We start from the raw sequence: 27,020 nt of genomic DNA, 5'->3' as shown, positions 1-27,020 counted from the left end.
AGGGGAAGACCCGACGGGGCGGGCGGGAAAGGAGCTGCGCCCGGGGCGCGGAGTAAATTGGCGGGGCCGGCTCTGGGGGAGCCGACCCCGGCACCGTGGGCGGGCGGCAGCGGGCACAGAGTGCGCCTCAAAGCCCCTCTGCTGCAGAGAGCTGTCGGTGGGGAGCCCTCCCCCCCCCCCCCGGGATGCGCCAGGAGAAGGGGACTTCAACCACACGTCGAAGGAAATCTCTTTATCCTGAAACAAGATGCCATTTCTCTTCGTGTTTTGGGGGGGGGGACCGTGCCATAGACGGAGGTTTCGGGGCACTATCAGCCCGAAGCTATCCCCCGAAGCCACCCCACAGCTTTGTAGTGGCCACTTTCCCTTGGGCCCCTCTCTTGCAGGGTGTTTCATGCTGTGCTGTGGTGGATCCTGGTCATCACCTCCATCAGCAGTCCCCGACAGCACCCCGAATAGATGGGGAGTGTCACCCCCTCCCAATGAGGGGCTCTTTGATGCCAGCTGGGCCACTGGACGTTATTTTTTTTTGCCTAAGTGGAGGAAGGGAAGAGGGGAAAGATGGGAAGGGGAAATGCTTGCGGCAGCTCTTTGACCAAAATCACAGCTCTTTGATCAAAACCAGAGTTTGCAAAGACAGCTTTAAACAGTTACCTCCATTCTGATTTTTTTGAAAAGCCAAGGAGGAAACCAAATTGCTTCCGTTTACAGCTGCTGAGGTTTGGTTACAGAAAGCAAACAATAGGAAATCTGGCTCCAGATAAGAGGAAAGCTGAGCCTGCTCTGATCTTTCAGCCAAAACTCCAACTTTCAGGGGTAATTCTGGCAGTGAGCACAGGCTGCTGAGCACAGGCATGACCATCCCACTGGGGTTGTTTCACTGTGGGTGCACAATCAGCACCCGTTGCCCTGTTTCTTTGGCCAGGAAAGGGGACACGGGGGTGACACAGCGTCCAGCAGCTTGTTTCCCCAGTTCCCAGGGACATGGGATGCTCATGCTGAGGTTTTCCCCTGCCAGCCTCTGGAGGTCAGCAACCAGCAGTGCTGAGCCCTGCATGGGACAGTCCCAGTTCTGTACTGCGGTGCACTCCGCCTCCGGTGGCATTTGTCATCTCGCGTCTGAAGGACACAGCAAACCCTCTGCAGTTAAATCATCACTGCATTTACAGAGGCTAGAAATAGCTGGTAATGTAAAATTTAAAAAAAAAATCTCTTGGCAAATTTATTAGGTAATATCTGACGTCGTCCTGCATAAATCTCAGGGTTCCTGGTAAATACAGAGCTTTCCAGGAAGAGCGAGGCACCAGCAAGCACGCGGGCAGGGGAACAGGGGGCTGCCTATGTGGGAGTCAGCAGGGCTGAGGGTGCATCCAGACCCTGCAGAAGCCCTCAGCAAAAGCTGCTGTCAGGGCAGGGAGTGGAAACATCCCAGAGAGGGAAGCACTGGCAGGAGAAGGCAGAAGCGTGGAGGAGCCATGACAGAGGCAGCCAGGTAGGGTTGGTGTCCCAGCAAGGGCATGTGGTTTGTATCCCACCACTGGCACAGGACTGGCATCCCAGCATGGTCACATGGTTGGTGTTCCACCATGGGCACATGGCTGCATGGCTGGTGGCCCACTGTGGGCATAGGGTTGGCATCCTACTATAGGCTTGTGGTTTGTGTCCCACCATGGGCATATGGTTCCATGGCTGGTGTCCCACCATGAGCACATTGGTGCTTACCATGTGGTTACCGTGAGTCCTCGTTTTCACTGCCTTTTGGGAAACTCACAGTGCAAGTGTATGGGCAGAAGCACGACAGCAGCTCTACTTCCCTTCTAGGACTTCCTCCTGGAGCAGCCCTCTCAGGTGGGCAGCACCTGCCTGCACTTGCTATGGCTCCTTCACTACACTTCTGCCCCAGCCCTTTCCCTGTGCTGTAATCACACCCTGTAATCACATGGTAAGTGCCAACACGCTCATGGTGGGATACCAACCACGTGCCCATGGTGGAACACCAGCTCCATGCCCATGTTGGCACAACAACCCTGTGCCCGTGGTGGGACACAAACCACATGGCCATGGTGGGATACCAACCCTATGCACTTGATGGGATGCCAACTACATGCCCATGGTGAGAAACTAACCCTGTGCTATGGTGGGACACAAACCACATGCCCACAGTGGGATGCCAGCATTGGTTGTCCCCCTGCCCCAGTTCAGTCTTTACTTGAAGGGCCAAGGCAAACTGAACCTGGTACCCCAGGGGAGGAGCTCATTTTTAAAATAAACTGAAGAAGCTGCAAAGGACAGGGTGGCAGACACCCTGAGCTCTGAGCCACAGATTTTTCCAGGCTGTATTGCATTTGGACACACCGATACAGTAGTGAGCACATGCACTGCTGATCAGTTTGCCTTAAGGCATGTGTACTTTTGCAGCAGCACCTTGTTTGCATCCCTGATGATGCCAGGTACGACACAGGCGATCAGCCCTCCAGCACACACAGTCAGCTCTGAGTCCTGTGCTCCCAACAGAGAGATGACAAATGCCATCAAACCCTTAAACAGGGCAGCAAGAAGAGAGCAGCAGCAGGAGACCCCGCCCCAGCAATTCCCACCTTGTAATTTTAGAAGCTGCGGGTTAATTATAGCCAGGCTGGCCGGAGGTTGTCTCCTGGGGCTTCTGCTTCTGCACTTTCTAGGAAGAAAAGGTGGCAGGGTCATGGGCAGCCCAGCTCATGATCCCCATGGGGATGATGCCGGGGGAGCTCTGCTGCCCCACCACCCCCATTTCCATCCAGTCCCTATCAACACCCGGTCAGCTGGCCAGGCATTCTGCTCCCCGTCTCAACTTCCAGAGGAACATGCTGCAGCTTCTTGCTGGAACACACAGCGCATCCTTTCAGCAAAGAAAAATAAAAATATTTCTGCTGGCACAGCTAAACGGCCAAACCCCAGCCGAGCGCCTTGAATGCACTTCTAATTTGTGTTGCAAAATCTACCATTATGCTCATCCACACCTTCGCCCCCAAAATCATCAACATTACTACTTCTGAGTCCAGATCAGGCAGATATCTGCTGGAAATAGGCTGTTTCTCACAGCCCCACCATCCTGGTCCAGCTCTGGTTTAGGATCCTGTGCTTTGCAGTAGTGTTGGGGTGAAGGAAAGAGCTCTCAGATGGATTTCTCTGCTGGCTCTCCCCCTGCTCAGCCCATACAGATCTCCTCTGTATGACAGGATAAACATTCGCTTACAGCTTTATTTACTGAGAATGAGCAATTAAACCAACCCAGATCGATTTATGGTCAGCATAGATAAGTCCTCCTAACACAAGCCAGCTCCATCTTAATGTTTGGACAGTGTATTTTTTGCTCAGTTTGCATTTTTAAAGTCATGAGCTCAAATTCCACTTGCCCATGGAAGAGCTTTGGGCTCCTGAAGGCATCTAAGCATGGCCGCATCCATACAAAACATCGCTGGGATGGCAGGATCCAAGTGCATGGGGAAAACATGGAAGAAGATGTAAAACATAAATAAGACATGGGAAAAACATGAGAGAACATGCAGAAGACATGGGGAAAACGTGGGGAAGACACAGCTTCTCCCTCCCAGCTGCTCAGCTTCTCCTTGGGAAGGGGAAGACCTGCTTCCCTCCTTTCTCTACCCTTCCCAGTGTATCCCAGGTTTTCCACATTATGGAATTCTCAGAGAGGTGTGAGGCCCTGGCATGCTGCCCAGAGGAGTGTGGGTGCCCCATCCCTGGAGATGCTCAGGGCCAGGCTGGATGGGGCCCTGGGCAGCCTGAGCTGGTGGGGGCAACCAGCCCGTCAGCAGGGGTAGGACTGGGTGTGCTATAAGGTCCCTTCCAACCTAAGCCATTCTATGAATTCATTTCTGGGGACCAACCAGGGCAGAGGGAGCCTGGCAGCCAGGCGAATCTCCAGGCTTACTCCAAGGCCTCTGAGCTGGCACAGGGCCAGCTTATATGTCTTCTGCAGGCAAGAGCCTGTGGTATTTAAAGAAAACATAACTAACAATATCCTGGTTGGTTTTGAGCCAACCTCTCAGACAACCCAGGTGTATTTAAAGCCAGCCACAGCCCAGGTATATGGCTGTCCCATCCCTGCACATGGTAGATGCCACCACCCTGAAGAACTGCTGTCCCCCATCCCTCCCATCCTGCACACCTTAGTATTTCCCACCACACACGTCAGCAGTGCTTGCGGGAACAGAAAACCCATCTCAACCCATGTGTGCATTGGTGCCACACCTGGCCAGGTGATCTGAATTTTCCCTTTGAGCTGTAGCAAATGGCATTTTCACCGTGACTCAAGTTCATGGTGCAAAGATCGGAGTCAGTGTGCGCCGCACCTCACTTCCTCCTCTGGCTGTCTGTTGCCCTGGTTAGCATACAACAGAGCAGCTACCTGTCTCACCTGGAGGTCTCTTCCACACCTCTGCTGCATGGATAACATCAGGAGCTTCTGCATCACCTGGACACGGAGGTAAGGGCAAGCAGGACAGGTGCTGGGCCAGGACAAACCATCCAAAATCCTGCTTTGAGGAGCTTTTTCCGTTCACCACTCCGCATGCTGTCTGAACGACAATTCAGCAACTTCTGGGCAGGATGGTGGTCTTGGTTTGTTGTCAGCAACAAGTTCATTTAGGAGAGAAAAGCATTTAGCATCTGAAGAGTAACATTATTCCCTGAAACATTAATTGGTGATACTAGCACCACATAATGGTTCTGGTAGCATATTTCTGTGTGGCTTCATACCCTTAAAAGCAGGGGGATTCATCAGATGGTTATGGCAGCACAGGTGGGCACTGGGTGGGCACCACATAGGCACTGGGGAGCTGCCCACCCACCTGCATCAGAGGGCAGCAAAGCAGACACTGCAACCCTATGGATTTAGGGATTAATTAGTGTGTTGGCACCACAGGGTGCCTGCTCCTCCACATGCAAGTGCAGGAAAAGCATCGTCTCATCTGAGCAATGTATGGCAGCATGGAGTCATTTGTATGCATTACCAAGTAACTGAGTTATTGAGAACTACCTTCCTGGCTAACTGATGCCCTTGGTGATTGCTGCTGGAGAGCAAGCAGTGCGGGCAGTGTGACAGCCCCATGCACTGTGGCCCTCTTCGGGCAGGCCAGCACAGTAACATCACCAAGGCTTTGCTCTGACAGCGAGCAGGCACCTGTGTGGGAGAAGGAGCAAGTTCAGGAGGGCATGGGCTAGGTAAAAACATGGCACTGAGCCCAGTACGGCACTGGGTGCCTGGATAAGCTCCTTTGCTCTTCAGGACATGGCGGCCACTCCTTGGAAGTATGTCAAGATCCCCATAGACAACAGTCAGACCCCAGTGCAGATGTGACTTCAGCTATCAGAATGCCAGGAGACCAAATACTTTGGAGGCTAGGCAGCAGATAGCAGACACTGAAGGAATTGGGAAATTCTCCAGGTTCATACTCCATAACAGACCTTGTGTAGAAGACCTTTCCTACAGGTCATTTCCATCAAACCTCTGCAGAAGCGAGTTAGAAGTAACTTGAGTCTTCAAGTCTCCGCTGATAACTATTGGCAGTGAATTTCCAGGCTTGGGGCTCACAGTATTAACATTTAAAAATCACGAGACCTTCAAATACCATGACACCAAGTCTCACGACCTTTAAGTCAAATAGGTTCAGGTTTCTTTTCTTTGACTTTCAGCGTCCAAACCATAAGGCTCGCATATCTGTACTCACCTCTGTTTAAGAGTAGTAGGAACCAATTTCTCAACTAAAATCAAGCTGTGGCTCATTAACTGATGAAGAGAACAACTACACCCCATGGTCCATAATGTCCCAAACCCCACTACCAGCAGCCCTCTCCATCCTAGGATTCCCAGCTCTGCTTACTCTTCGCATTCACAGCCCGGGCTCATCTCTGACCCAGGCACCTAGCAGAGCAGACCCAGGCATTGAGAAGATGCTTGGCATTGATCCTTCCTGGGACTCCTGGCTTCCCAGTTTCAGGACAGGCTCTGTAGCCCAGATCTTACTGTGATGTTTCCAGCCCAGCTCTCCTGCCCCACACACCCAGCATTAGGACGGTGCTTTGCAAATGCAACCTGGCTCATCTTCAGATGGTTTTTTTTTTTTCAGTGTTGGTGTGTTGCAATCAACTTGGGGCTTAAGCCAGCTCATGAAATACTTTGAGTCTCAGTTGGAATTAATGTCCGCCGGGAGCTCAGGCTGAGCACAACCAGCACTGAGCAGGTCCCTGATGTTTGTCCAAGTGTGGATCACAAAGAAAAGCTCTTATGGCAGAGCTGGGAACAACTTTATGTATTTCACAAGTTAAAAGAAGTGAAAGGACTGAAGCTCAAAGACAGGATATTAGAAATTTCCCAATGCAGACGTCCCCAAGCCCAGGCACGTGCTGCACTGAGTCCTCAGCACCCCATATCTGAGCAGCCCTCATTCAGTCTTTTTGCCAAGTTTCCACCCCTGATAACACATAGTCCTGAAAAAAAAACAAAACAAACAAAAAAACCCACTCAAAACTGGTTCAAGAGAAAACCTTGCATCAGCCTGCATTAATTTGGCTGGCAGAAATCAAACTGTGGAGTCAGGTGTTTGACAGCTAACGCATAGCACTGAATGAAAGCCCTTTCCTGACTTTTCTGCATCGCCAAGGTGTGCATTTCAGATAAAAGACATGTTTCTGAGTAAGGCACTCGCTGCTCAACCTTCTGCCTCTCTTTCCCCACTCTGCCGGGCCATGTCTGCCCTGCGGCAAGGAGCAGGAAGGAAGGGACAGAGCCCAGAGCCTTGCAGCTCCACAGGACTGGAGCTCCACATCACCCAAAGGCCAAGGGGAGCCAGGCCGCCCGCCCCACTCAGCCATCCCAGCCCAGCGAAACCCATGCAGCCCTCTCTATTTGTAAGCACAGATAAATATACATAAGCCAGAGCTGAAAAGACAGAGTCAGCGCCTCTCCAAAGCCCTGCAGATCTTGTTACTGCCAGATCCCCAGCGCCCCGCGGCACGCACGCTCTTTGCAGCAGCCGTTGGCCTGGCATGGCACAGAGCAGATGGCTGCAGCCACTTGGCTGAGGGAAGCTGTCAGCCTCCGGCTCTGCACCTCAAATGATGCGGCCATGCCACCTGGGCCTCCCATGTGCCTGTAGGCCGGGTGGGACTCCAGGTGGCACTGCAAAGGCAGCGCAGGGGTTAAGGCATCGCTGAGGGGTCCCAACCAAACCCCCAGCCCATCCTGCACACCCAGGCCCTGATGTCCCCCATCTAAGCCATTCTAGGATCTGCAACACACAGCGGTGCTCCCTCATGAGCACCAGCAGTGGGCTGAGGGCAGAGGACCATGTTGTGCCCAGCTCCACAGGCCCCAGGTAGTGCTCATTGCTGCTGTTGTGCCTCATCTTCCTCTGTTTAGAGACAAACAGGCCAAGTACAGCCCATGGGCATCATGGCCATGCCTGCTGGTCCTCCTGCAGCTGGTGGCACCAGGAAGGACAACAACCTATGGTCTCTGCAGGGATGAGGCTTTGCAAAGACAGGGGTCTTGCAAAGAGCCTTGGGAAGGAGAGCACAGCCTGGTTACTGAGGCATTACTACAAACAGCCACAAGCACGAGCAAGTCTGAAAGGCTCCTCTCGCAGCTCCAGAGGAGATCCAAGCACACATCCATACTGAGACAGGCAGTGCAGGGGCCGGGAAAGTGGCCCCAACTTCCTGGCACTCGGGGAATCTTCCTAGATCACATTACATGCATGTGTCCTTGGCTCATCTCTGTACAGTTGAAAAACACCGTAACGGGAGCCAGCTGATTGAGACAGCCGGTTTTGCAGAGCAAAACCCAGGGAAACAATTCCCTCCTGTTATGCTAAATTGCAGACCTGCTGCTTTCAGCAAACTGCCCCATTTGCTTGTGCTGCAGCAGCACTGGGTGGCTGCGGCATACAGCGGAGCTCCTAGCATGACCTGTCCCACATGGAAGGCTGCTGGTGCATGGGGGATGTTCCTAGGCACTGCCACCACACAAATAAATAATGATAATAATACTCAGGGGGGGCTTGCTAGCACGCCCTGTCATCTGAGCCAGTGCGGATGGAAAGAGCACGGAGCTGGCTGCAGGGTGCTGCGAGCGATTTGAATCCACTGACATTTGGCCATCAATAGGGACAGGCTAGCTGTGTCTCCAGAAGGGAGCACAAAGCTATCCAGCAAGCCCATGACATGGTGAGCCATTGGCATGCCAGCACATGAATCCATGGCACTTTGGTGTCCTGGGGCAGATGGGCTCCCAGCTCAGGGTGCCCAACACAGAGCCCCCAGGTGCAGCCACCCTCACTGTGCCATTCTTATCAAAGTCAACACTTTCAGGGTGATGAAGATATTTGGACAGAGACCACTCCCCATTTACACAGCAGTGCAGTGGCAGGGGGTCAGGTCTCCTTTTGCTCAAGTAACCCTAAAGCAGAGGGGGATGTGGATCAGGAGAGCAAGTGGTGCCTTCCCAAGCCACAAGCTGATGGCTGTGTTGTCATTGCAGGCTGTGCTGCTGCTGCTGCAACAGAGGTGAAGACAAATCCACCGAGCTCAGTTAAGTTGCTATGGGACTGGCATTGGGGTGGTGCTGGCATGGAAGCAAGCAACCCTAGGCACTGAACTGGTGCATGGAGGGCATGGCCTTCCCTATTCTGCTCTGCCATTTTCTGGGATGCAAGTGAAAAATCAAATAACTTTCACTGATCTCACTGAAGGGGAGAGGATAAGCTCCAAAAGTAGTCGCACCAGGGAGATGATACAGGAATTACCAATGTTGCCTCCCAAGATCTGTAATTACCAGGAAAATTACAGAAATAGTGTATCAATAAATAGCACAAATTGTGAAAAGGGATTTTTGATTGGAACCAATGCCACGGCACTGCAAAGCACTGCCACTTGTGCACCAGTACAGTGCCACAGTTTCTGTCTGAATTTGCTCCCCTCTTTACCTTTCTGAAAAGATGTAGATATCTTATGATGTAATAAAATATTTCCAAAAAAGCTAAAACCAATATCTTTACAATATAGTGACTAATACTCCTTCCACCAGCTTTGGGCACACTGAATCCCAGCACGCCTACTCTCACCTTTAAACACAAGGTGTGTGTTGGGCAGGAGCATGGGGACAGGAGAGTGGCTGGTGGTCACTGGGCTCAGCTGGGCACAACACTGCATCAGCACCTTGGGCACCTGGCACTGCAGCAGGCAAGAAGGCAGAGGCATGTGGGCTCAGTGTAGCAGGAGCCCCTGGAGCAGCACTCACCCCATTTCCCAGCAGGAAAGACATACGAGGAGCACTGTCCTTGCAGCCACCTCAATGACACAAATAACGTGCTGCAGAGCTGAGGGGGACAAATTGTAAACCTCCAGCTAAGAACAATGATAATGAAAGCACAGAAGTGAAACTTCATTACCTGCATCTGCTCAGGATCTGCCCTGAGGGATCCTTTCAAGTTTTCTGGGTTGTTTTAACTCTCTGAGTCTGGCTCCTGTGCTTGCTCTGATGTGCTGGTGCTGGCTGTGATTCCTTCCCTTTTTTTGTCACTTCTTTAACCAAACAACCATCTTCTCCTCCCGGTACTGTGCATACAGACACATAGCATCGTGCATTCAAAGCTCAGGCACCTAAAACCAGGAAAGCAGAAAGAAAAGCATAATGTGATTTTTGATCAGCTGTTCCAGGAAAGAGCCTAATAATGCTTCCTATTACCAGCAGCACAAGTGGAAGTGAGACCAGCAACTGGACAAGGACAACAGCCCAGCTCCATAGGTGAGCTCATTTCCTCCTGAACAGAAAAGTCTCCCCTGTGAACTTTTGGTCTCCTGGGGCAGGAGAATGCATTTCAGCACTGCTGATCTTGCTTTGAACAGCTCTGAAAATTAGAGATTCCCATCTCCTTTTGAAAGGGTGATGGGAATGAGGAGGGCATCTACCACCTCCCAGTGCCCTACAGGGCTGCAGGTCAGGCAACGGACCAGCATACCTTGTGGCTTCAGCCCAGGGATGAGGCCAAGCAGCTCTGCCAAGGCATAGTGAAAGGCCTGGTGAGGTGTGAAGGTTTGACAAAAATGGCTTTGTGTTCTGGGCTTTGCTTATGACCAAGGTGAGCAGCCCTGAGAGCAGAAGGGTGCAAGCAGCCCTTATGTAGTAAAACCAGGTATGCCCCACCCTAATTAACTTTACCTGCCTTCAGCTGGCATTGGGTTGCCTTGAGGTACACGCCGGTCCTTCTAAGCACCAGATTTCTACCTGAGGCCATTTAGATGCTTCAGCTTCAGCTCCTAGTGACCACAAGCAGGCAGCATGCCACTGGCAGGTAGTGTTCCCAGTGCTCAGTCCCAGTGTTACAGTGTCCCAGGAAGGCTTGGGGCTTTGACCAGCTAGGCTCATTGTCACTCCAGAAGGTTTCATTAAGTTCGCTTTTACTCAAATGCTGGTAATGAGTTGCACGTACTTTTGACATCTACATCCATACCACCTGCCTCCAGTGTACTTTGCACTGTATACTAACCTGTCTGAGGGCAATGCAATGCTAGGTGGCTAACAGCAAAGCACATTGTCCAGGGCATTATTCAGATTACTGGGACATGGTAATCGATCCCCAAACTTCCAGCAGGGGATCTGGGAGGAAGATCTCACTGGCCTCCTTGCAAGGTCTGGGGGATGGAGCCCACCACAAGGCCTCGGTGCCCAGAATACCTTCAGGGGTTGAGTTATTTGGAGGTTAGGAAAGGATTAGTGCCTTAACAACAGCACTCTGCCCAGCTAGGATCATGCTCCCCATCTAGAAAGGCCAGCAATAAGAAGCAAGCCAAGCTGTACTGAGGATCAGCAGACCCGTGTTCTGACAGGCATGACAATACAGTTGGGCACTGGCAAACTTGAGGATGCAGGAAGACACAGATCTAAAGCACTGTACCCGCTGTTCCTGTGTCATAGCCTGGCCTCACCACAGCCTCCTGCTGCACCCTAAATCCAACCCAACCCCTCATGGCAGGGCTGTCCCAGCCACCAGCTCATCTCCTGGCTGCGTAGATAATGGGAAACCAAGCACGGGAGTTTACAGTTCAGTGGAAAGTTCTACTGCCATCTTAAATCATAAAGCCCAGCTGCTGACACAGCAGAAGCTGCAAAACAAACGGAGCATTTGAGCAATCTGCAGGTTGGAGGCTGCCTGAAGGAGAATAAGCGCGGTGTCTCACAGCTCTGCTGGATGGAGAGGGAAAGGATAAACCAAAAGAGGAGGTTAAAACTCATCAGAATGCCATTGTAATGCTCTGTGTGGCACTTCAAAGTTAGCCTGCAATTGAGAGAAAATGGCAGCTGAGATTCAACGTCTGCAAATACAAAGCAATGCACAAGGCAAAAAAACAAACACCAAATATGTATACACACGCACGCAATAACGAGCTCTAGAGGAGCTATTCTGGGTTGGGAGATGGACCCGGGGCATCATTGTGGATAGGGCTGCGATAACACCGCCCCTGTGGCAGGTGGACAACATGGAGCTGGTGCTAGGAGAGTTGAGAGAAAGGGCACAGGGAAGAAAACAGAACTTGTCCAAACCCAGCAGCGATGCACATGGAGCAGCTGGCCCGGCTCTGCTCCCACATCTCCAAGTTCAAGCCCTACAAGACCAGCGATGGGGATCTCCTGTAGCTGGGAAGTCCACCAAGGCCAGGAACCCCCTCCTGCCCCTCCTGCACAGCCCCTGGATCAGCACTGAATGCAAAATGCCCACGGAAGAGTTAACGCGTGCTCCTCAGCCAGGCAGCCTGCAATCTTCTTCTCCACCCAACGGGACTCAAATAACCTAATTCTTGCTCTACATTTGTATGGACTCTCCTTCCCCCAGATCACCCCTGGAGAAATGACAGCTACGTGGTAAATACATGTAATCATGCCACTCTGATAGCTTCTCTTGTTCTCTGGCCATTAATTCATCTCCCTGGGACTTAGGTGAGCATTTTGCATCCCGCAGCAAATTCAAAGATCTGCCTTTATTTTAAAATCAACACAACGATAAAAACCTTTCTCCTTCCCCTCCTCAAAATGTAAATTTTTAGCTTCAAAAATATCCTGGCACACAGACAGCTGTTGCTAGCCATGACCTTACCTCTGGCCAATGACAGATTTCCCATGTGTGAAAAATTGCAGGGCTTTAACAACCTCCTGAATGCCCTAGTGCCAAGGCCAGGGCTTGGTGCTGATGGGGCTGATAGTAGGGACATGAGCACATGACAAATTGTTGGGTATGGTACGGGTCAAGGTATGGTGGGACTTGGTGACCCTGAAGCTCTTCTCCAGCCTGGATGATTCCATGAGCAGCACCCACCACAAGCAAAACCTTCACTTCGTGATAAAACCACAACCAGAAATCTCATTGCTCCACCCTCAGAGTATTCTTTGTTTGGGAAAAAAAATGAGGAGCAAAGAAAAAATGCAAAAGTGTCCTGCAAGAAGAATTGCATTCTCCTGGATGATCATCATTTCTAGGAAAGCACAACTTCCTACAAATGCTTTCATTTCTCTGGACATACGCTGTAGCCAGGTCATAGTGATGGCAGAGCAATGCTGATGGCTGGAATATCCAAGTCACTGTTAAAAGAAAGAAAACATCAGCACAACCATGGACAAAACGCACCAGCTCTGCTCCCAGCTTTCGCGGTTATGTTCCTCTGGGGGGCTTGCAGCACTCTGGCTCATGGCCATGGCATAACTCAGGTCACACAAGTGCTGTCTTCTTTCATCTGTGGCTTCTGCCTGGATTTGTCCCTGTTGATGCTAGACCACCACTTTCCTGGTGATGGAGAGGATCCATGTGAAGAGCACATGCAGTTTGGGAGCAGCAAGGAAAGCACTGGGATGGGAGGCAGCAGCAGAGCGTGTCATGCTGGTGGGTAGATCTTGGTGCAAAATGGACAGCAGTATGAAGCGGACAGACAGCCCAGGAGGGCGAAGGGCTGTAATGACAGCAGCTGCCCACGGGAGAGGGACAGCAGAGAGGAAAGGGTGCTGCAGCCAGGGCCAGAGCCAGGCGAGTGAGCGCTAAAGGCCAGCAGGCAGGTGGCGAAGCGGCGACCAGAAAGTCACCGCAGCCATAAATCTCAGGGAGTGGAGACGGGCAAGCCCCAGGTGGCTTGGCAAGGCTGCTGGCAAGCCCAGCGGTGCCCAGGCGGTCCGGCCAGCAGCCGCACAGTGGGACAGAGGCCAGAGATAAAATTAGAAAAGCGTTTCCCTGCCAGCCCCTTCTGCAGGCTGCAGGAGCCGCTAACCCTGCAGCACTGCCCTGTTTTTGGGCTGGGGGAGTCGCTGGAAAAGCAGGATTTTTTGCTCGATGCCACTCCCGCTCAGCGCCTCTGCAGCGGGGGTGGTGGGAGGATGATTTGCTCTTTTGGGACAGCCCGTTTGGCAGCAGGCAGTTTCCCCTGCTCGATCTGCTCTGTGCACCAGACACAGTGGAGAGGGTGATTCCTTCCACCCCGAAGCAGCTGCCAGTGCACCCAGCTTCCAGCGGCTCTTCCCAGCCACACCGGGCTGCAGCTCCTCTGCAGCCCCCGGCTCTCTCCGCAGCGCAGGTTATTATTATTTCTGTCCCTAAGCATCCTTTAAGTTTCCACTTGGGGACGGAATCAGAAGGGAAAGCCTTTTAAGGATTTCTGCCCGCTGGGGAAAGCGAATCCCCCCCAAGCCAAGAGAGCTGCGAGGGGGATTTGAGTGCAGGCAAGTGCTCAACGCCGAAAGGGCAGAGCGAGGGGAGGGGGAGCCCAGGGCACGCTCTGAAACCAGAGCCCCCGGCCGAAGCGCGGCTCCTTCCCCCGGGCAGGACGCTCGCTGCCTCCTGGCCGCGCTCGGCGTTGGCAGAGCACGGATGGTGACCGAGCGGGGCAGCTCGGCGCGGCGGCAGCTCAGCGGTGGCACTGCCGCGATGGGGACCGTGGACCTGAAGGACGGTGCCAGTGCCGTGGCGATCAACCTGCTGCTCATCGTCCGCCCCGAGCGGAAAGGGCAGAGGGACGGACTGACGGACGGCGCAGGTAAAGCCTCGTCCCGGGGAGGGGAGGGCTGCAGGTGCCGCGCCGGCTGCTCACCGGGGACCAGGAGCTTTGGAGCAGGGCTTGGGCTTTTCCCTTTCCTCTGTTTAAAGGGACGTGTTGCAAAAAAACCTAAACGTTTTGCAGGAGGGCTGTTTTCTCCTGCAGGCTGCACGCTACTGGACATGGGTGTGTGCCACTGTTGGCCACAGGTGACGTGCAGGCACCGTGAGGACCAGACATGCACTTCGCCCTGCCCTGCGAGCACGAGACAAAGCTGCTGGGTGCAAAGGGTGTGCAGGCTTTGTCCCCACAGGTGGTTGCCCAGAGCCATTTATAGCTCCGGTGCCATCTCCCTGGCTCCCAGCCTTCAGGGGGTCTTCCAAAAGGCTGAAGCCGTGTTCTGCAAACGCAAGGGACCCTCCCTGCTGGAGGAAAGGGAGCACATTTATTTGGGAAATAATGCCCAGCTGACACCCCACCGTGCCAGCGCTGCCTGCCAACCTCATATTTATGTTGTACAGGTCTGCAGGATGATGGAAATGGAAACCACAGACCACAGCCACTACCGAAGAGAGACCTCAGTGGTACGTTGTCTTCTCACTCTGCGTGTGGGGAAACCCCGCTACCAAAACCAGCAGGCAATGTCCACCCACCAGCGTTTGGTGCCCAGCTCTGCCCCTCTGGCAGCAACGTACTGGGACCAACCCGTCCCCTTCTAGCACTCCAAGGGCTTTGCTGAGCACAAGAACCTTTGGTCACTGGGGAGACCCATCTGTGCTCTCCTAGCCCCTCAGCCAGGACGTGCATTGGTGACACCACTGACATAGAGGTGTTGGAAGAGCAGGCAGTGCTCTTGATCCCCTGCTCCCCCAGGAATTAATGAATTCCCCCTTAATCAGCCACATTACCATCTCAGTGGGCCCCCTTCTCCCCCACGTAGTACAGGGCAGACCTGCAGGGCCCTCAGCTTTTCCAAGTGCCTCACACTTCATGTACACCCCCAAGTGCACAGGTCTGGGACACCCCGACAAAATTTGGCTGCGCCCAATGTGGTAAATGCACATCTGGGCATCTGCCACCTGTGAGGGTGTGCAAGCTCCCATGCCCCAGCCCATGCCCTGTTCACACCACTCCGTGCCATCACTTCACCCTGCACCATCATCTCACCCCATTCCAAGTCCCACCCCGCACCACATGCAAGCCCTCATCCACATCCTTACTGCTCTGTAGAGCTGACACTGGGCTCTCTGCTCTCCTCTTCCCACAAACAGGCCAGCAAGCTCCCAAGGAGCCCCACAAGCAGAAGCAAACTGTTACTTCTTACACTAATGAAGGTAAGTGGACACCCAAGAGATATGGGTTATCCAGCGCAGAGCTTCAGGGAGCTCCTGCTCAAGCTGTTTTGTAACAAAACAATGCTGGGACACCCCAAACAAGTAAAAATGCCCTAAAGTGATCCCACAGGAACTCAGATAGTCCTTGGGTCCTTCCACTCCCGAGCACTGGAGAACAGCAATACCTCTGAATGCTTCCTTTGGTCTTCTGAGGACTGTTAACTCAAGCTGTCCCCACAGTAGCTATGGCAAGCAGACAAGTCCCCAACAGTCAAGCATCACAGACACAAAGTTGGGTGGCACATAGGGACACTGGCAACAGAGCCAGTAGTGCCCTGCATCCTCTCAGGGTGAGTCAGCATTGCCACCACTCCCTGACTTTCAGGATGTAGCATGGGTGTTACATGGGACATGGTTAGTGAGCGTGGTAGGAATGGGTCAGCAGTTGGATTAGATGATCTTAGTGGTCTTTTCCAACCTTCATGATTTTATGATTCTAACCAATGGCTGAGATATCAGCTGGAAGGGGGTGAGGACTGGGAGAATGCTGGCAGAGGTTTAGCTGAGGACATCTGGCCGCTGAGGTCCTTCTGTAGGGCAGGTGTTTCTGTAGGGCAAGGAGCCATCCCACAGCAGATCAGGGCTGGCTGCATCCCAAAGAACTCATTGGGCCAAGGGATTAATTTTTATCATTTTTTAAATGCCAAACTTACTGGAAGGAGGCATTCCACAATGCTAAATTTGTTTCTTGAAAAAAAATTCATAATCTAATTTAACTGGGGAAAAAATGAGAAAGTGAAAGTTGTTGTCAAGGAAAGCCCCCACAAAATCCAAAGATAAAAATAATCCTGAGAAATAAAAAAGCACCCCTGCAAATACAAAAGTCTTAAGGAAATCATACTGTGTAAACAAAGGCATGCCTCTGAGAAGTAACTGCATTTCACCTTCAAATTAACTGCTGCTGGGAGCATCCCGGCTTGCAGAGCACAGTGCTCCCAGCCACTGCTGCCCCTTACAGGCAGTGGCCTTTGCCAAAGGCTCTCATATCCCAAGCTAAGTCATTTCCATAGCTTTGAGCCTTTTTATGCGTTATTCCGAGAAAAATCGATGAAAGACATTGATTCTCTGTTTACCGTATCTCCATCAAGGACTGCTTAATAGGGCAATAAACCTCTTCTTCAAGCTGCCACATGATCGTCACTGAGGACTACTGCTTTATCGCCTGTTACACTATAACAGGCTGCCTTTTTTTCTTCTTTTTTATGAGAACTGGGAAGATTTAAATTTTTTTGAGAGCTACATTAGGGGTGACCCTGGGGTTTCTCACGGTGTGGTTTATTTGTTCTGCCAGGAAAGTGGAGTGCTCCGGTCCCTTCAAAGGGCCAGAGGTGCGGCCTGTTTTGCTAAAGCTGAACCATTTCCGTTGGACTTGATGACCTTGGAGGTCCTTCCCAACCCAGATGAACCCATGATTCTAGATTTGGGCAAATATGACCTGGGCTTGGCACACTGACCCCTTGGCTTGATGCCACTCACCTTCCCGTTTGCTTTCAGACTAGGGCTCCCTTTCCCAGTGTGTTTGTTGCTGTTTCTTTCAGGAACCCAGGTGACGGTGGAGATCCATCCCAAGGGCACCTCCCCACAGTTCTTCAAGAAGCTCTCCTTTGGGAAAGGTACATTCCTGGCCAGGAAGCACCATGGCAGAGGGGACATGCCTTCCTCTGCAGGTATCACTGTGCCGGGTGCTGACTGCCACAACCTCACAGTGGCTTCACAAATTGTGCTGGTGTCATTGCAGGTCCCCGGAGAGTGCCCAGCCTGAGAGGCCAGGACAACAAAGGTGAGGCTGCCTGCTGCCGCACAGCCCCGTGATGGGGGGTTGGCCCCGGAGGGAGCTGGCTCCCTCCTCCCGTCACTAGAGCTGTCACCTCAAAGCTCTGGAGATGCCACAGCCCCTGGGCCAGGTGCTGACCATGCCACCCACAGATCCTCCAGGCCACCAGTGGCTTGGCCAGCGTCTGATGTCCCCAGCCCTGTGTGCCAAGGAGCACAGAGCCAAGGGACAGCCTGGGGACTCAAAATTCATCTATTTCTCTTTGTTCTTTTTTCTGTTCCCAAGAACTGCTCACCTCACAATTTCTTGTCTAATTTTCCAGCTTTTGAAAGAACCGAAGCCCCACGGCCACCAAGCGCAAAAGACTTTCACGGTAATTATCTGCTGTACCTCATTCCATGCTGGCCCCAGATAGAACCATAGAATTGTTTGAGTTGGAAAGGACCTTAAAAGGTCACCTAGTCCAGCTCCCCTGCAATGAACAGGGAGGCCTACAGCTCCATCAGGTGCTCAGAGCCCCCATCCAGCCTGACCGTGGCCGTCTCCAAGGATGGGACATCCACCACCTCTCCGGGCAACCTGTGCCAGTGCCAGATAGGAATCCCATCATTCCTAAAAGCTCCTGAAGCAGTGATCTGACTTGCACTACCACAAGCACATCCACCTTCCCAATCCTCTATATATCCACAATGGCTTTGGGACCATCACACACTGGAGATGTTCTCACAGCTCTGTGCCCCAATGCCGATGCTGCAGCCAGGCTCTGTGCTCACATCCCAGCTGCCCAGCTAACTCGCTGAGCTATTCCAGACCCCACATCTGCACTGAGCCTTTGCAGTTATAACCTGACAAAGATGAAAACTGATGACCAATTTTAAGAAAATATCCAGTTCCCAAAAGGCAAAAAGTAATTTTCGGAGCAGTATGTAGCAGGAACCTTTAAACACGTAAATCTGCTTTCTCTCTCATGTGGTCTCAGCGGAAAGCTGAGATAAATGAAGCTCTGCCTGCATGGGTGGCCTCACACTCACTGTCCCTGGGCAACCACTGCCGATGTCCCCTTGGGCAGGAGCAGCCCTCCCTTCCCCAGACAATGACCGCTTGTTTCTTCCCAGTGTATCCATGGGACAAATCCTCTTTGAAATCCCTGGCAGTGGATCTGCAGAAATTTGAGAAGCTGGATGCCTATGCATTAAAAGTAAGTCTCACTTGTGCCTCCATCCCTGTTCCCTGCACACATCAGCAGCAGACACCCCACTCTGGGAGGGAACCTGTGACCAAAAATACATCTTGCTCAAAACACGGAATTAGAGCTTTGTATTTCTATTTTTAATGAAGCTTGAGCCACAGCAGTGTGTGTTGGCAGGTGGCTTTCAGCAGCTTTAGCAGAACCAGGATGGAGAAGGCAGGGGATCCACTGCAGTGGTTTTTCATGCCAGTCTCACAGCGCTTCCTCTTCCAACAGGTGAACACCAAGGGCAGTGTAGAGGAGCTTGTCCAAACCCTGCTTAAACAAGCCCGCACAGACCTGGAGAAAGTCCGTGCCATATGGATGTGGATATGCCACCACATAGGTAAGCTGGGATCTTCCACTGAGAAGATAATACTGCTGCTGCTACTCCCATTACGCAGCCATTGTAATTTACTCTGTATTTTGTGGGTGATTTCACACAAGGGCAGGTGGTGGGTGGGAGGAAGTGGTCACTGCGCCGAGCTATTGGAGTTTAGGAAGGATCTGGACAGCACTCTCAGACACATGGTCTGATTTTTGGGTGGTGCTGCACAGAGCCAGGGGTTGGACTCAATAATCCTTATGGGTCCCTTCCACCTTGGGATATTCTGTGATTTACCCAGAAACGCATCCAGAGGTTATTCCACCATCTCTGCTTCCACACTCCCTGTTCTAGCACTTCCAGGCCCCACAAGGTTTATGTGTAAATGATTTCTTTCCATCTGATGGCTCTGTCACCCCTACCCAATTTACTGAAGGGTGCAACCACACCAGTCCCACCAGCAAGCCAGCTGGAGCACAAAGATAGGCTACCAGGTACCAGAGGCCGGTTGTCACATCCAGAGCCCTTCTGCCCCACCAGAAGTTTCATCCTCACCACTGCCCTGAATCCAGTTTCCAGCAGCTTCCTAATTGTGTTCATCTTATGGACACACCAGAGCAGTAACTCAGAGAGGCCAGCTTTCATAAAACCAGTTTGGTTGGCATTTCTGCCAATATCAACACCCTTCTGACCCCACGGGAACTGCCATCATGCAGTCTCCCCTGCTTCTTCCTCCCAAACCCCGCAACAAGCAACACTGGAGTTTCAGGAGTAATCAAGATGCAAAGAGAAGGGAGGAGGCAGAAGGGAAACCTCCCCCATCCAGCCAAGTGGTGGTGGCCAACTGGATTTGCAGATTGCTTGCATTTTGCAGAGGCTATAAAAAAAAACTCTTAGGAATGACATGATTCTGTGAGAAGTGCATTCATATTTTAGGAAAGAGATTATGGATGTGACCAATACTGTCCATCTTGAGCTCGCCTTCCCAGACAACTTTCTCTGGCTCTGTTAGAAGGAGCCCTGCTGTGCTGCTTTTCTTTTTCTTTCAACGAACTTAGGTTTCCTGCACTTCCAGGTATTAATGTCCTGCCTACACAATTCACTTGCAACAAATCGTGGCAAGTATTTCCCAGCAAGACACTTCCCAAGTATTTTTAATATAAATTGCTTGCCCATACCCCTCCAACATCCCCACTGCTCACACACCGTGACCACCGCAGCTGGTCTCACTCTGGCTGTGCTCACAGAGACAGAAGCAGTGCCAGCGCTGCCCCTGCTGCCCAGCACCCCTGCTGCCTGGGGCCTTGGGATGAACTTTGGCTGTGTTCCTTCCCACAGAGTACGACGTAGTGGGCTTCCATAACAAAAGCCTGCGGCTGTGTGAACCCACGGATGTGCTGCGGTCAAGGAAGAGTGTCTGCGAGGGATACGCTGGGCTCTTCCAGCAAATGTGCAGGTAAATTAAGCTCAGGAACATTCAATGCCAGGGAGGGTTAACATCTGTTGTCATCTCTGTGCCTATTCTGTCTGCCTTTGCATTGACTGATGTGACTTTAAGCAGGACACAGAACTTCAGCTTTCAAACCATGCTGTGGAAAAGCAGCAAGTCCTGAAAAGGTCAATTTGGCTCCCTCCCCGCTCCCTCCCCAGCATAATTTGCTTTGTGCCATCTGCTGAGCTTCGCATCGCATTAACATAATGGCAGATGAAAACACGGAGATAATTCGGTTAGCAGAGCCTGGGTTTTTCCTTCAAGTATCTGCATGTGAAGGTTAAAAGCATGGCAGAACTCAAACCCGAAGGAAGGAGCTGCCTGCAGCACACTGCCAGGGTGGAGGGAGGCGAAGCCCAGCAGGAGCTTCCCCAGCCCTCCTGCCAAAACCTGGATCCCCACTGCCCAAGCTCCACACCAGCACCATGCTGGTCCCAGCTGCCACCCATTGACCATCAGTCATCAGCAAGCATACAGACAGGACCACTGGCTTACCACACCGTCCCAAAAAATTTAGGAGGGTTTTCACCATTGGATTAACAAGATCTACAGTGAAAAGGACAGATTCTAAAACAGATAATACCATGTCAGATGCTAATGATGCTAACGTGGTAGATGCTTCCAACCAATATCCCGTGACATCTGATCTTGCTTTCTGAAGAGTACAACAAAGAAATAGGATGACAAAGTATGAATTTATAACCACACCTTATGAACCAGTTATTAGCAGTTAGAAGTGGGGGAATTATCATCTGTTCATTAAGAAGGATATGCTTAAGTTCATTAAAAACAATCTTTCCAAGGAGCTCTCTTCCTATTTAAAGGCTATGCTGGTGCACCCCGCACCCCTCCATTCCAGGCTGGTTGGTAATTCTGGGAGGCAGGACTGCTCCCCATCACCCAGTCTATCACGTTTGTCAATGAGCTAAATACTCAGCTCCCTCCCTGAGAAACCACAACCAAAGCCGTCTCCTTCCTATAAGACATCCCCTCATTCTCTCTTCTCGTGGGTGAACCCTCCAAGTCTGGAGGAGCCAGACTTTCTTCTTTTTTCAGATGAAATCATCAAAGTCAACCTGAAATCAAAGGGAAGAAGCTGCCACTGAACTCAAGTGATGCCTGTAGCAAGATCCGGATTGTTTCCTACTCTTTCTGAAGCAGAAAAACAACTCACCGCCCTGGTGCACCAAGCAGATGTTGGCAGCTGCTTCTCAGCTCATTTCTTCCAGTTCCAGCTCCTTGCATTTTGGTCATTTTCTACCATCACGTTGCCAAGTTAAGCAACAGATTCTCCATCTTCCCCGTGTGGTGAATTTATCTGGGTGAAGTTTTACACATGAGCAGAGATGCGATCCCACGCTATTCTCACCAAGGCCAGCCAGCTCCCACAGGATGCTGTAGCCTGCTTTTGGCCTGTCCAGTATCAGAGACCATCAGTGGGATGCTCCCTCTTGGGAACTTTGAGCACACCCAAGCACAACCCCTGCAGGGTCTTTGCTGGTGCTTAAGTGTGAGCACAGGGAGAGCACAGAGCAGGATTCCTCCTGCAGCGTTCCACCTGCACACCCCAGCTAACAAGAGGTCTGTACAGCCCAGGAGCATTTGGTGCTGATCCTCAGTCCGTTAGCAGCACATTGCTGCTCAGCTCCTGCTGGGCCCTGTTGGAACCCCTGGGATCAAACCACCCCCAGAGCTCCCAGACCAGCTCTGTCTCGGTTAAACCGTGTACATCCAAGCTCTCACTAATCCCGTCAGTGGAGCAGCTCTGGGTTTACTGCCATCAGCTTTGAGCTCACAAGTGGCTGAGAGCTGGCAAAGGCTTCACAGCCCACTGCAGCACCAGGTTTGTCTATGGCATTCCTCCTAACTTTCCATGCTCATTCCTAATGCCTCGTGGGACCAGCGGTGCCACGCTGACCTGACTGCTCCTGTCCTGTCCCTCCTGGAGCAGGGACAGAGCTGCTGTGCTCCTCCTCTCCATACACCTCTCTCTTCTATCCACCCAGCCCGAGCTCCCAGTTCTCAGTCAGGCTGGATGGGGCTTTGGGGAGCCTGAGCTGGTGAGGAAACCCAGCCCATGGCCGGGATTGGGACTGGGGGGCTGTAGGGTCCCTTCCAGCCCCAGCCATTTTGTGATGCTATGAAACTGGTGAGGCCATTCCCCTTGAAGCAGCATCACCTCCACAAAAAAAGGTGCACCCCCGAGAGCGCCGCCGAACTGCCAGTCACCAGCCAGTACCACAGTTATCAGACCTGGCTTCTTTACAATCCTGCTAATTATCTTCCCCATAAATATCACTGTTCCTCTCCCTGAATTCAGCCTGCATTATGCAGGCAGCCTCGTTCTTGTAGCACGCACAGTTTGTCACTGAAGGTAGCTGTTCCAGCGAACGCGCTTCTCAATGAAGAAGAAAAATGTCAATACCGTCCTACGCAAAAGACAATTCTCTAAGTGCAGCAAGTTGAGATTAACACTGAAATGCAATGCTAACACTAGAGTCAAAGCAGAGAGCTCATTAACGCATTGCTTATTTAAATCCTACTTACACTTCCACAGGTATTCATTATTTACATATAGAAAAAACAAAGGAAATGTGTATTCATTTGTAGCTTGGGCAAGCAGAAGGCCACTCCATAAGGAAACGCAATCGGACCCCACAGCCCTGCGAGGTCTGAAGCCGCAGCTGCTGCCAAGCACTGGGCCTCCTGCTCCAGAGAGAGGACAAGCACGAGCAAACGCACTTTTAATTTATAATTACGTAGGCTGGTTGTGGAGAGCATCAAAGCGATTCCACTGCAGAACAAGACAGAGAGCAGCTCGGCACTCTTCATTTTTCTCCTCCTCCTCCAGCCGCGGTGCACTGTTGGTGCACCAGGCAGAGGGGCAACTTGCCAAAATGGGAAGAGAAGGGCCCCTTCCTCCTGTGGGACATTCCCCAGTGCCAACTGAAGTGCTGCAAGAAAAGCTCAATTCTTGTTCCCTTTCAGAGTCGCGGGGATCCAGTGCATGAAGCTGTCGGGGTACTCCAAGGGCTATGGGTACAAGGTGGGGCAGACCTTCCAGGGGAACTCCGACCATGCCTGGAACGCCGTCTACCTCGATGGGCGGTGGCACCTCCTCGACAGCACCTGGGGAAGCGGCATTGTTGATGATGCCTCAACCAAGTTCACCTTCAGGTAAGGAAATATTCCACCTTAGCACACAGGCCTACCACAAAAGGGAGCAAATGGGCGTGGTAAGTGACACCGGTGACAAATTTCAAGTTGCATTGCAAGAGCTGAAGCCCTGAGGAAGGCACTTGGGCTGCCCACGCAGGGGATGGAGCGCATTCCTGAGCAGGCAGCAGCACAGCAGCTTCTGGAGGTGCTTTGCTGTTCACATCTTCCATTTAAGCAATGCGATGAGGTGCTGGATTCCTGGCTTCCGGCTGCCCCAGTGAGTACCTCACTTTCTAGCGCCAAGAAGGGCCTCCCCCCTTCCTCAGGAACCACAGGGACAGCCAAACGCCCTGGTTTTATGCAGAAGCATTTTGCCTTGGAGATGCCATTTTCCAGCAGTTTGCCTTGGAGATGGGAGGCTCTGGTTCCCTCTCTCCTTGGAGAGTTTTGAACCCACAGCCCTCAGCAGCCCAAAATGCTCCGACTTCCTCCCACTAAACCACCGCTGCTGTGCAGCAGAAGAAATAACGGCTTATAATTACTCATTTTCCTTTAATCTCTTCCTCCTCCTTCCAGATACAATGAGTTTTACTTTCTGACTCACCCAGCTCTGTTCGTGAACAATCACTTCCCAGATAACAGCAACTGGCAGCTCCTCAAACCAACGCTGACACTGAAGCAGTTCGAGAGCAACGTGCAGCACAACAGCGACTTCTACAAGCTGGGGCTGCTGGCTGCACACCCACAGACAGCCCTCATCCAGACAGGTAACCCCCTGCCACGTCAGTACCCACAGCGCAAGATTAGAAGCACTGCTGTTCATCTATTAGCAAATATAACCTGACAATGAGATTAAAGCCTTTTGCGGCATTCCAAAAGTTTGATTTACAGAACAACACGTAGCCACACGCTTCTTTATGTCGTACTCAGCACTCTGAGTGTACCCAGCAGCTCTGACATGCAGGGAACACTGCTGCCCTACGGGGCCCAAATTTGGGATCACCCTCCCCAACTCCTTAAAGGGCTGCAGGAATTGAGCTAGATAGCTGTTCTCCATGAATGCAAAGAACACAGAGTTAAAACTGAAGGGCAACACCACTGCAGGACTTCATGTTGTCCTCCAGCACATTGTGAACAGGCTCGTAGGGCAGTGGAGGAATCTCATGTCTGTGTGCCTTTCTCTGAAGATCCCTGGGGCAGCTGCTGGGCTGAAATCAGCCTGAGCCCATCAAAATAAGCCCTTCTCGAGCACACAGGCTGCAGGCATTTGCACTGCACACAGGCTTTCATATTCCACAGGGATGCTTTCAGTTTATATTCTACAGGAGCACAGCTCCATTTCAGTTTATGTTCTACAGGATCAATGCAAGTTTGCAAGCCAAGGCCACTCGTACCTTGTTCTTTCTGAAGGGCACTGATTTCTGCAGGCAGCTGACAAGCTATGAGCTGTCAGCTGCAGCTCTGTCATTTACCATTAGGGCAGTGGCAATCGGCTGGGACAGGTTCATTTTCCAGAGCAGGGTGTACATACAAAAAATGCACTGAAACTCCAATGTGGTTTCTTTTCTTATGTATTTCATAGAAAATGGAATGGCCACCATATCAGTGGAGTGCCACCCTTCCACATTATTCACCTTTAAGCTGGAGGGAACAGACAAACATGGCTTGTTGACCTTGAGAAAGCAGGGGATGATGCTGGAGCTCTACCCCCAGAAGACGGGACGCCAGGAGCTGCAGATCTTCGCCAGATCCTCCAAATCCACAGAAGATGTCTACACCTGCGTGCTGGAGTACATCGTGGAGTGCAAGTCCGTGGACAAGAGCAGGCGGTTCCCAAAGGACCTACACCAGCCCGTGGGGCCGAGCTGGTTCACGGAGCGACAGGGCTTCCTGCGGCCCTCGCACCCTGACCCCATCATTCACACCAACGACGGGCGCTGCACCCTCACCTTCACCCTGGGGAAGGACATCAGCATCCTGGCCTCACTGCACACCAACGGCAGCAGCCTGAGCGAGGAGATGAGCAGGCAGCACATCATGCAAATCCACCGCGGCAACCAAGTTGAGTTTAAGGTCCACCTGCCCCACGCGGGGACCTTTGTTCTGAAGTTCTTCACCAAGAAGAAGTCAGACCCCGGCAGTTACAGCTTCGTCTTCAACTACCTCATCACCTGCCTGAACACCGAGGTGAAGTGGCCTGCCTTCCCGCTGAGGTACAGCAACTGGGCCGAGGGCTATGAACTGCTGGAGCCGCTCTCCAGGCTGCTGCCAGCCAACCGCAACGTGCAGTTCAAGCTCAAAATGCAGGGGATATCGAAGGTGCTGGTGCAGGCGGGGGACACCTACACGCTGACCCTCAGCAGAGACGGCTTCTGGGAGGGGACCTGCAACACCGCTGGGTGCACGGAGCTGTTTGTCATGGTGCACGAGAACGCCAACCACAGCTACTACTCACACGTCCTGAAGTACAACGTTGAGACGCAGTAATGACTCCTCCTCGTTCCCCGGCTCTCCTGCACCACCCAACGCGTCCGAAAACTAAATACCGCTTTAGGAGATTGTTTGCTCTCTCAAGCAAGGTTGTTCCAATGCAGAGCAATGCTTGCATCCTCCTGCAAGACCAAGGGCTCAGAGAAGTTCAGAGGCAAAAAATCCTGTGACAAAGGGAGCAGCAGTGCAAGGAACTAAATCAACCCCCCAGCCATGTTTCAGCAGCACTGTCCAGGCAACGCTTTGGAGAAACCAATGGCCATGTGGCCGTGGGCCTTTGGCAGCGATGGCTGCTTTCCAAACTACAGACCACAAGAGAAGTCTTACTGCGACTACCTAGAGTAGAACCCACCTCATCACGGGGCAGGATGAAGAAAGCACCCTCTGGTTTTGAGCAGCACTATAGGGCACGGGGAATTTCAGGCTATTTAAACCAGGTTTCTGTACAACTTTAGACATCCCAGGAGAGAGAAGTGTTGGGAAGAAGATACTGACGTTTTCTTGTGCACTTCATTGTCTTACACATTTCAGCAATACTGCGAAATGACTTCTTACACTGAATCTTAAATTCAGTAAACAAAATAATTTTTACCTTTTTATATTAGAGCATTTGAATTGTAAGCACTTTTTTCTTCTGTACTATTAGCACTGTAATCGTATCTCAAGTATAGAGGTGTTTGCACAATCAAAAGTATAGCAAAACAGAGAATAAAGATCTCAAAAATTGCTCCTTCCTCTGACTTGTCCATGCAGAACTGGGACTGCTGAGCTCACAGGGCTGTGTAGGGCCAAGCAACGGTATTGCCACGTACAGCGCATCCCATACCCTCCTCCTGGAGAACCACAGTGCACACAGCAGTCTGATATTGGAGCTCACCACCAATACACCCCATAAGATCAACATTTTCATACACCTCTGATGTTAGTGTGACCTGATAGACATTGTGTTTGCTCTTGGATTTAAAATAAATCTGTGCTGGTTTTGCATTCTGTTTCACTGATCAAATGATACAAACTCCTCCTCACAAAGGCACAGCATTCTGCACAAAAAACGTGCGGGTTATTCCCATACTTCCCTCATCCCC

At 51.8% G+C, this 27,020-nt stretch overlaps 1 protein-coding gene across 7 annotated transcripts; it reads left to right on the top strand.

Moving 5' to 3' along the window:
• On the top strand, nucleotides 4,107-26,662 carry KY (kyphoscoliosis peptidase). 7 transcript variants are annotated; one of them, XM_021394350.1, is made up of 14 exons: nucleotides 4,107-4,486; nucleotides 8,540-8,589; nucleotides 9,752-9,805; nucleotides 14,595-14,657; nucleotides 15,345-15,407; nucleotides 17,006-17,080; nucleotides 17,206-17,247; nucleotides 17,564-17,614; nucleotides 18,357-18,439; nucleotides 18,707-18,815; nucleotides 20,133-20,250; nucleotides 23,275-23,463; nucleotides 24,022-24,212; nucleotides 25,028-26,662. In XM_021394350.1, exons 1-14 carry the CDS (start codon nucleotides 4,446-4,448, stop codon nucleotides 25,930-25,932), a joined length of 2,034 nt encoding a protein of 677 aa, XP_021250025.1. In that variant the 5' UTR covers nucleotides 4,107-4,445; the 3' UTR covers nucleotides 25,933-26,662. The 7 variants fall into 7 exon arrangements, with proteins under 7 accessions (XP_021250025.1, XP_021250023.1, XP_021250020.1 ...); XM_021394348.1 differs by having other exon boundaries at nucleotides 4,108-4,486; nucleotides 9,749-9,805; XM_021394345.1 differs by having other exon boundaries at nucleotides 4,444-4,486; nucleotides 9,752-12,932.

The sequence above is a fragment of the Numida meleagris genome, chromosome 4 (assembly GCF_002078875.1).
Source record: "Numida meleagris isolate 19003 breed g44 Domestic line chromosome 4, NumMel1.0, whole genome shotgun sequence".
NCBI lineage: Eukaryota > Metazoa > Chordata > Aves > Galliformes > Numididae > Numida > Numida meleagris.
Note: the sequence above shows the minus strand (reverse complement) of the source record. Positions and strands in the feature narration are given on the sequence as shown.

Coding starts and splice junctions, on each gene's coding strand:
- KY (XM_021394345.1), top strand. CDS start 12,608: ATGCTGATGGCTGGAATATCCAAGTCACTGTTAAAAGAAAGAAAACAT. Junction 12,933..14,594: donor CAGCAGAGCGTGTCATGCTG/GTGGGTAGATCT, acceptor TATGTTGTACAG/GTCTGCAGGATGATGGAAAT. Junction 18,440..18,706: donor TGGATGCCTATGCATTAAAA/GTAAGTCTCACT, acceptor CTCTTCCAACAG/GTGAACACCAAGGGCAGTGT.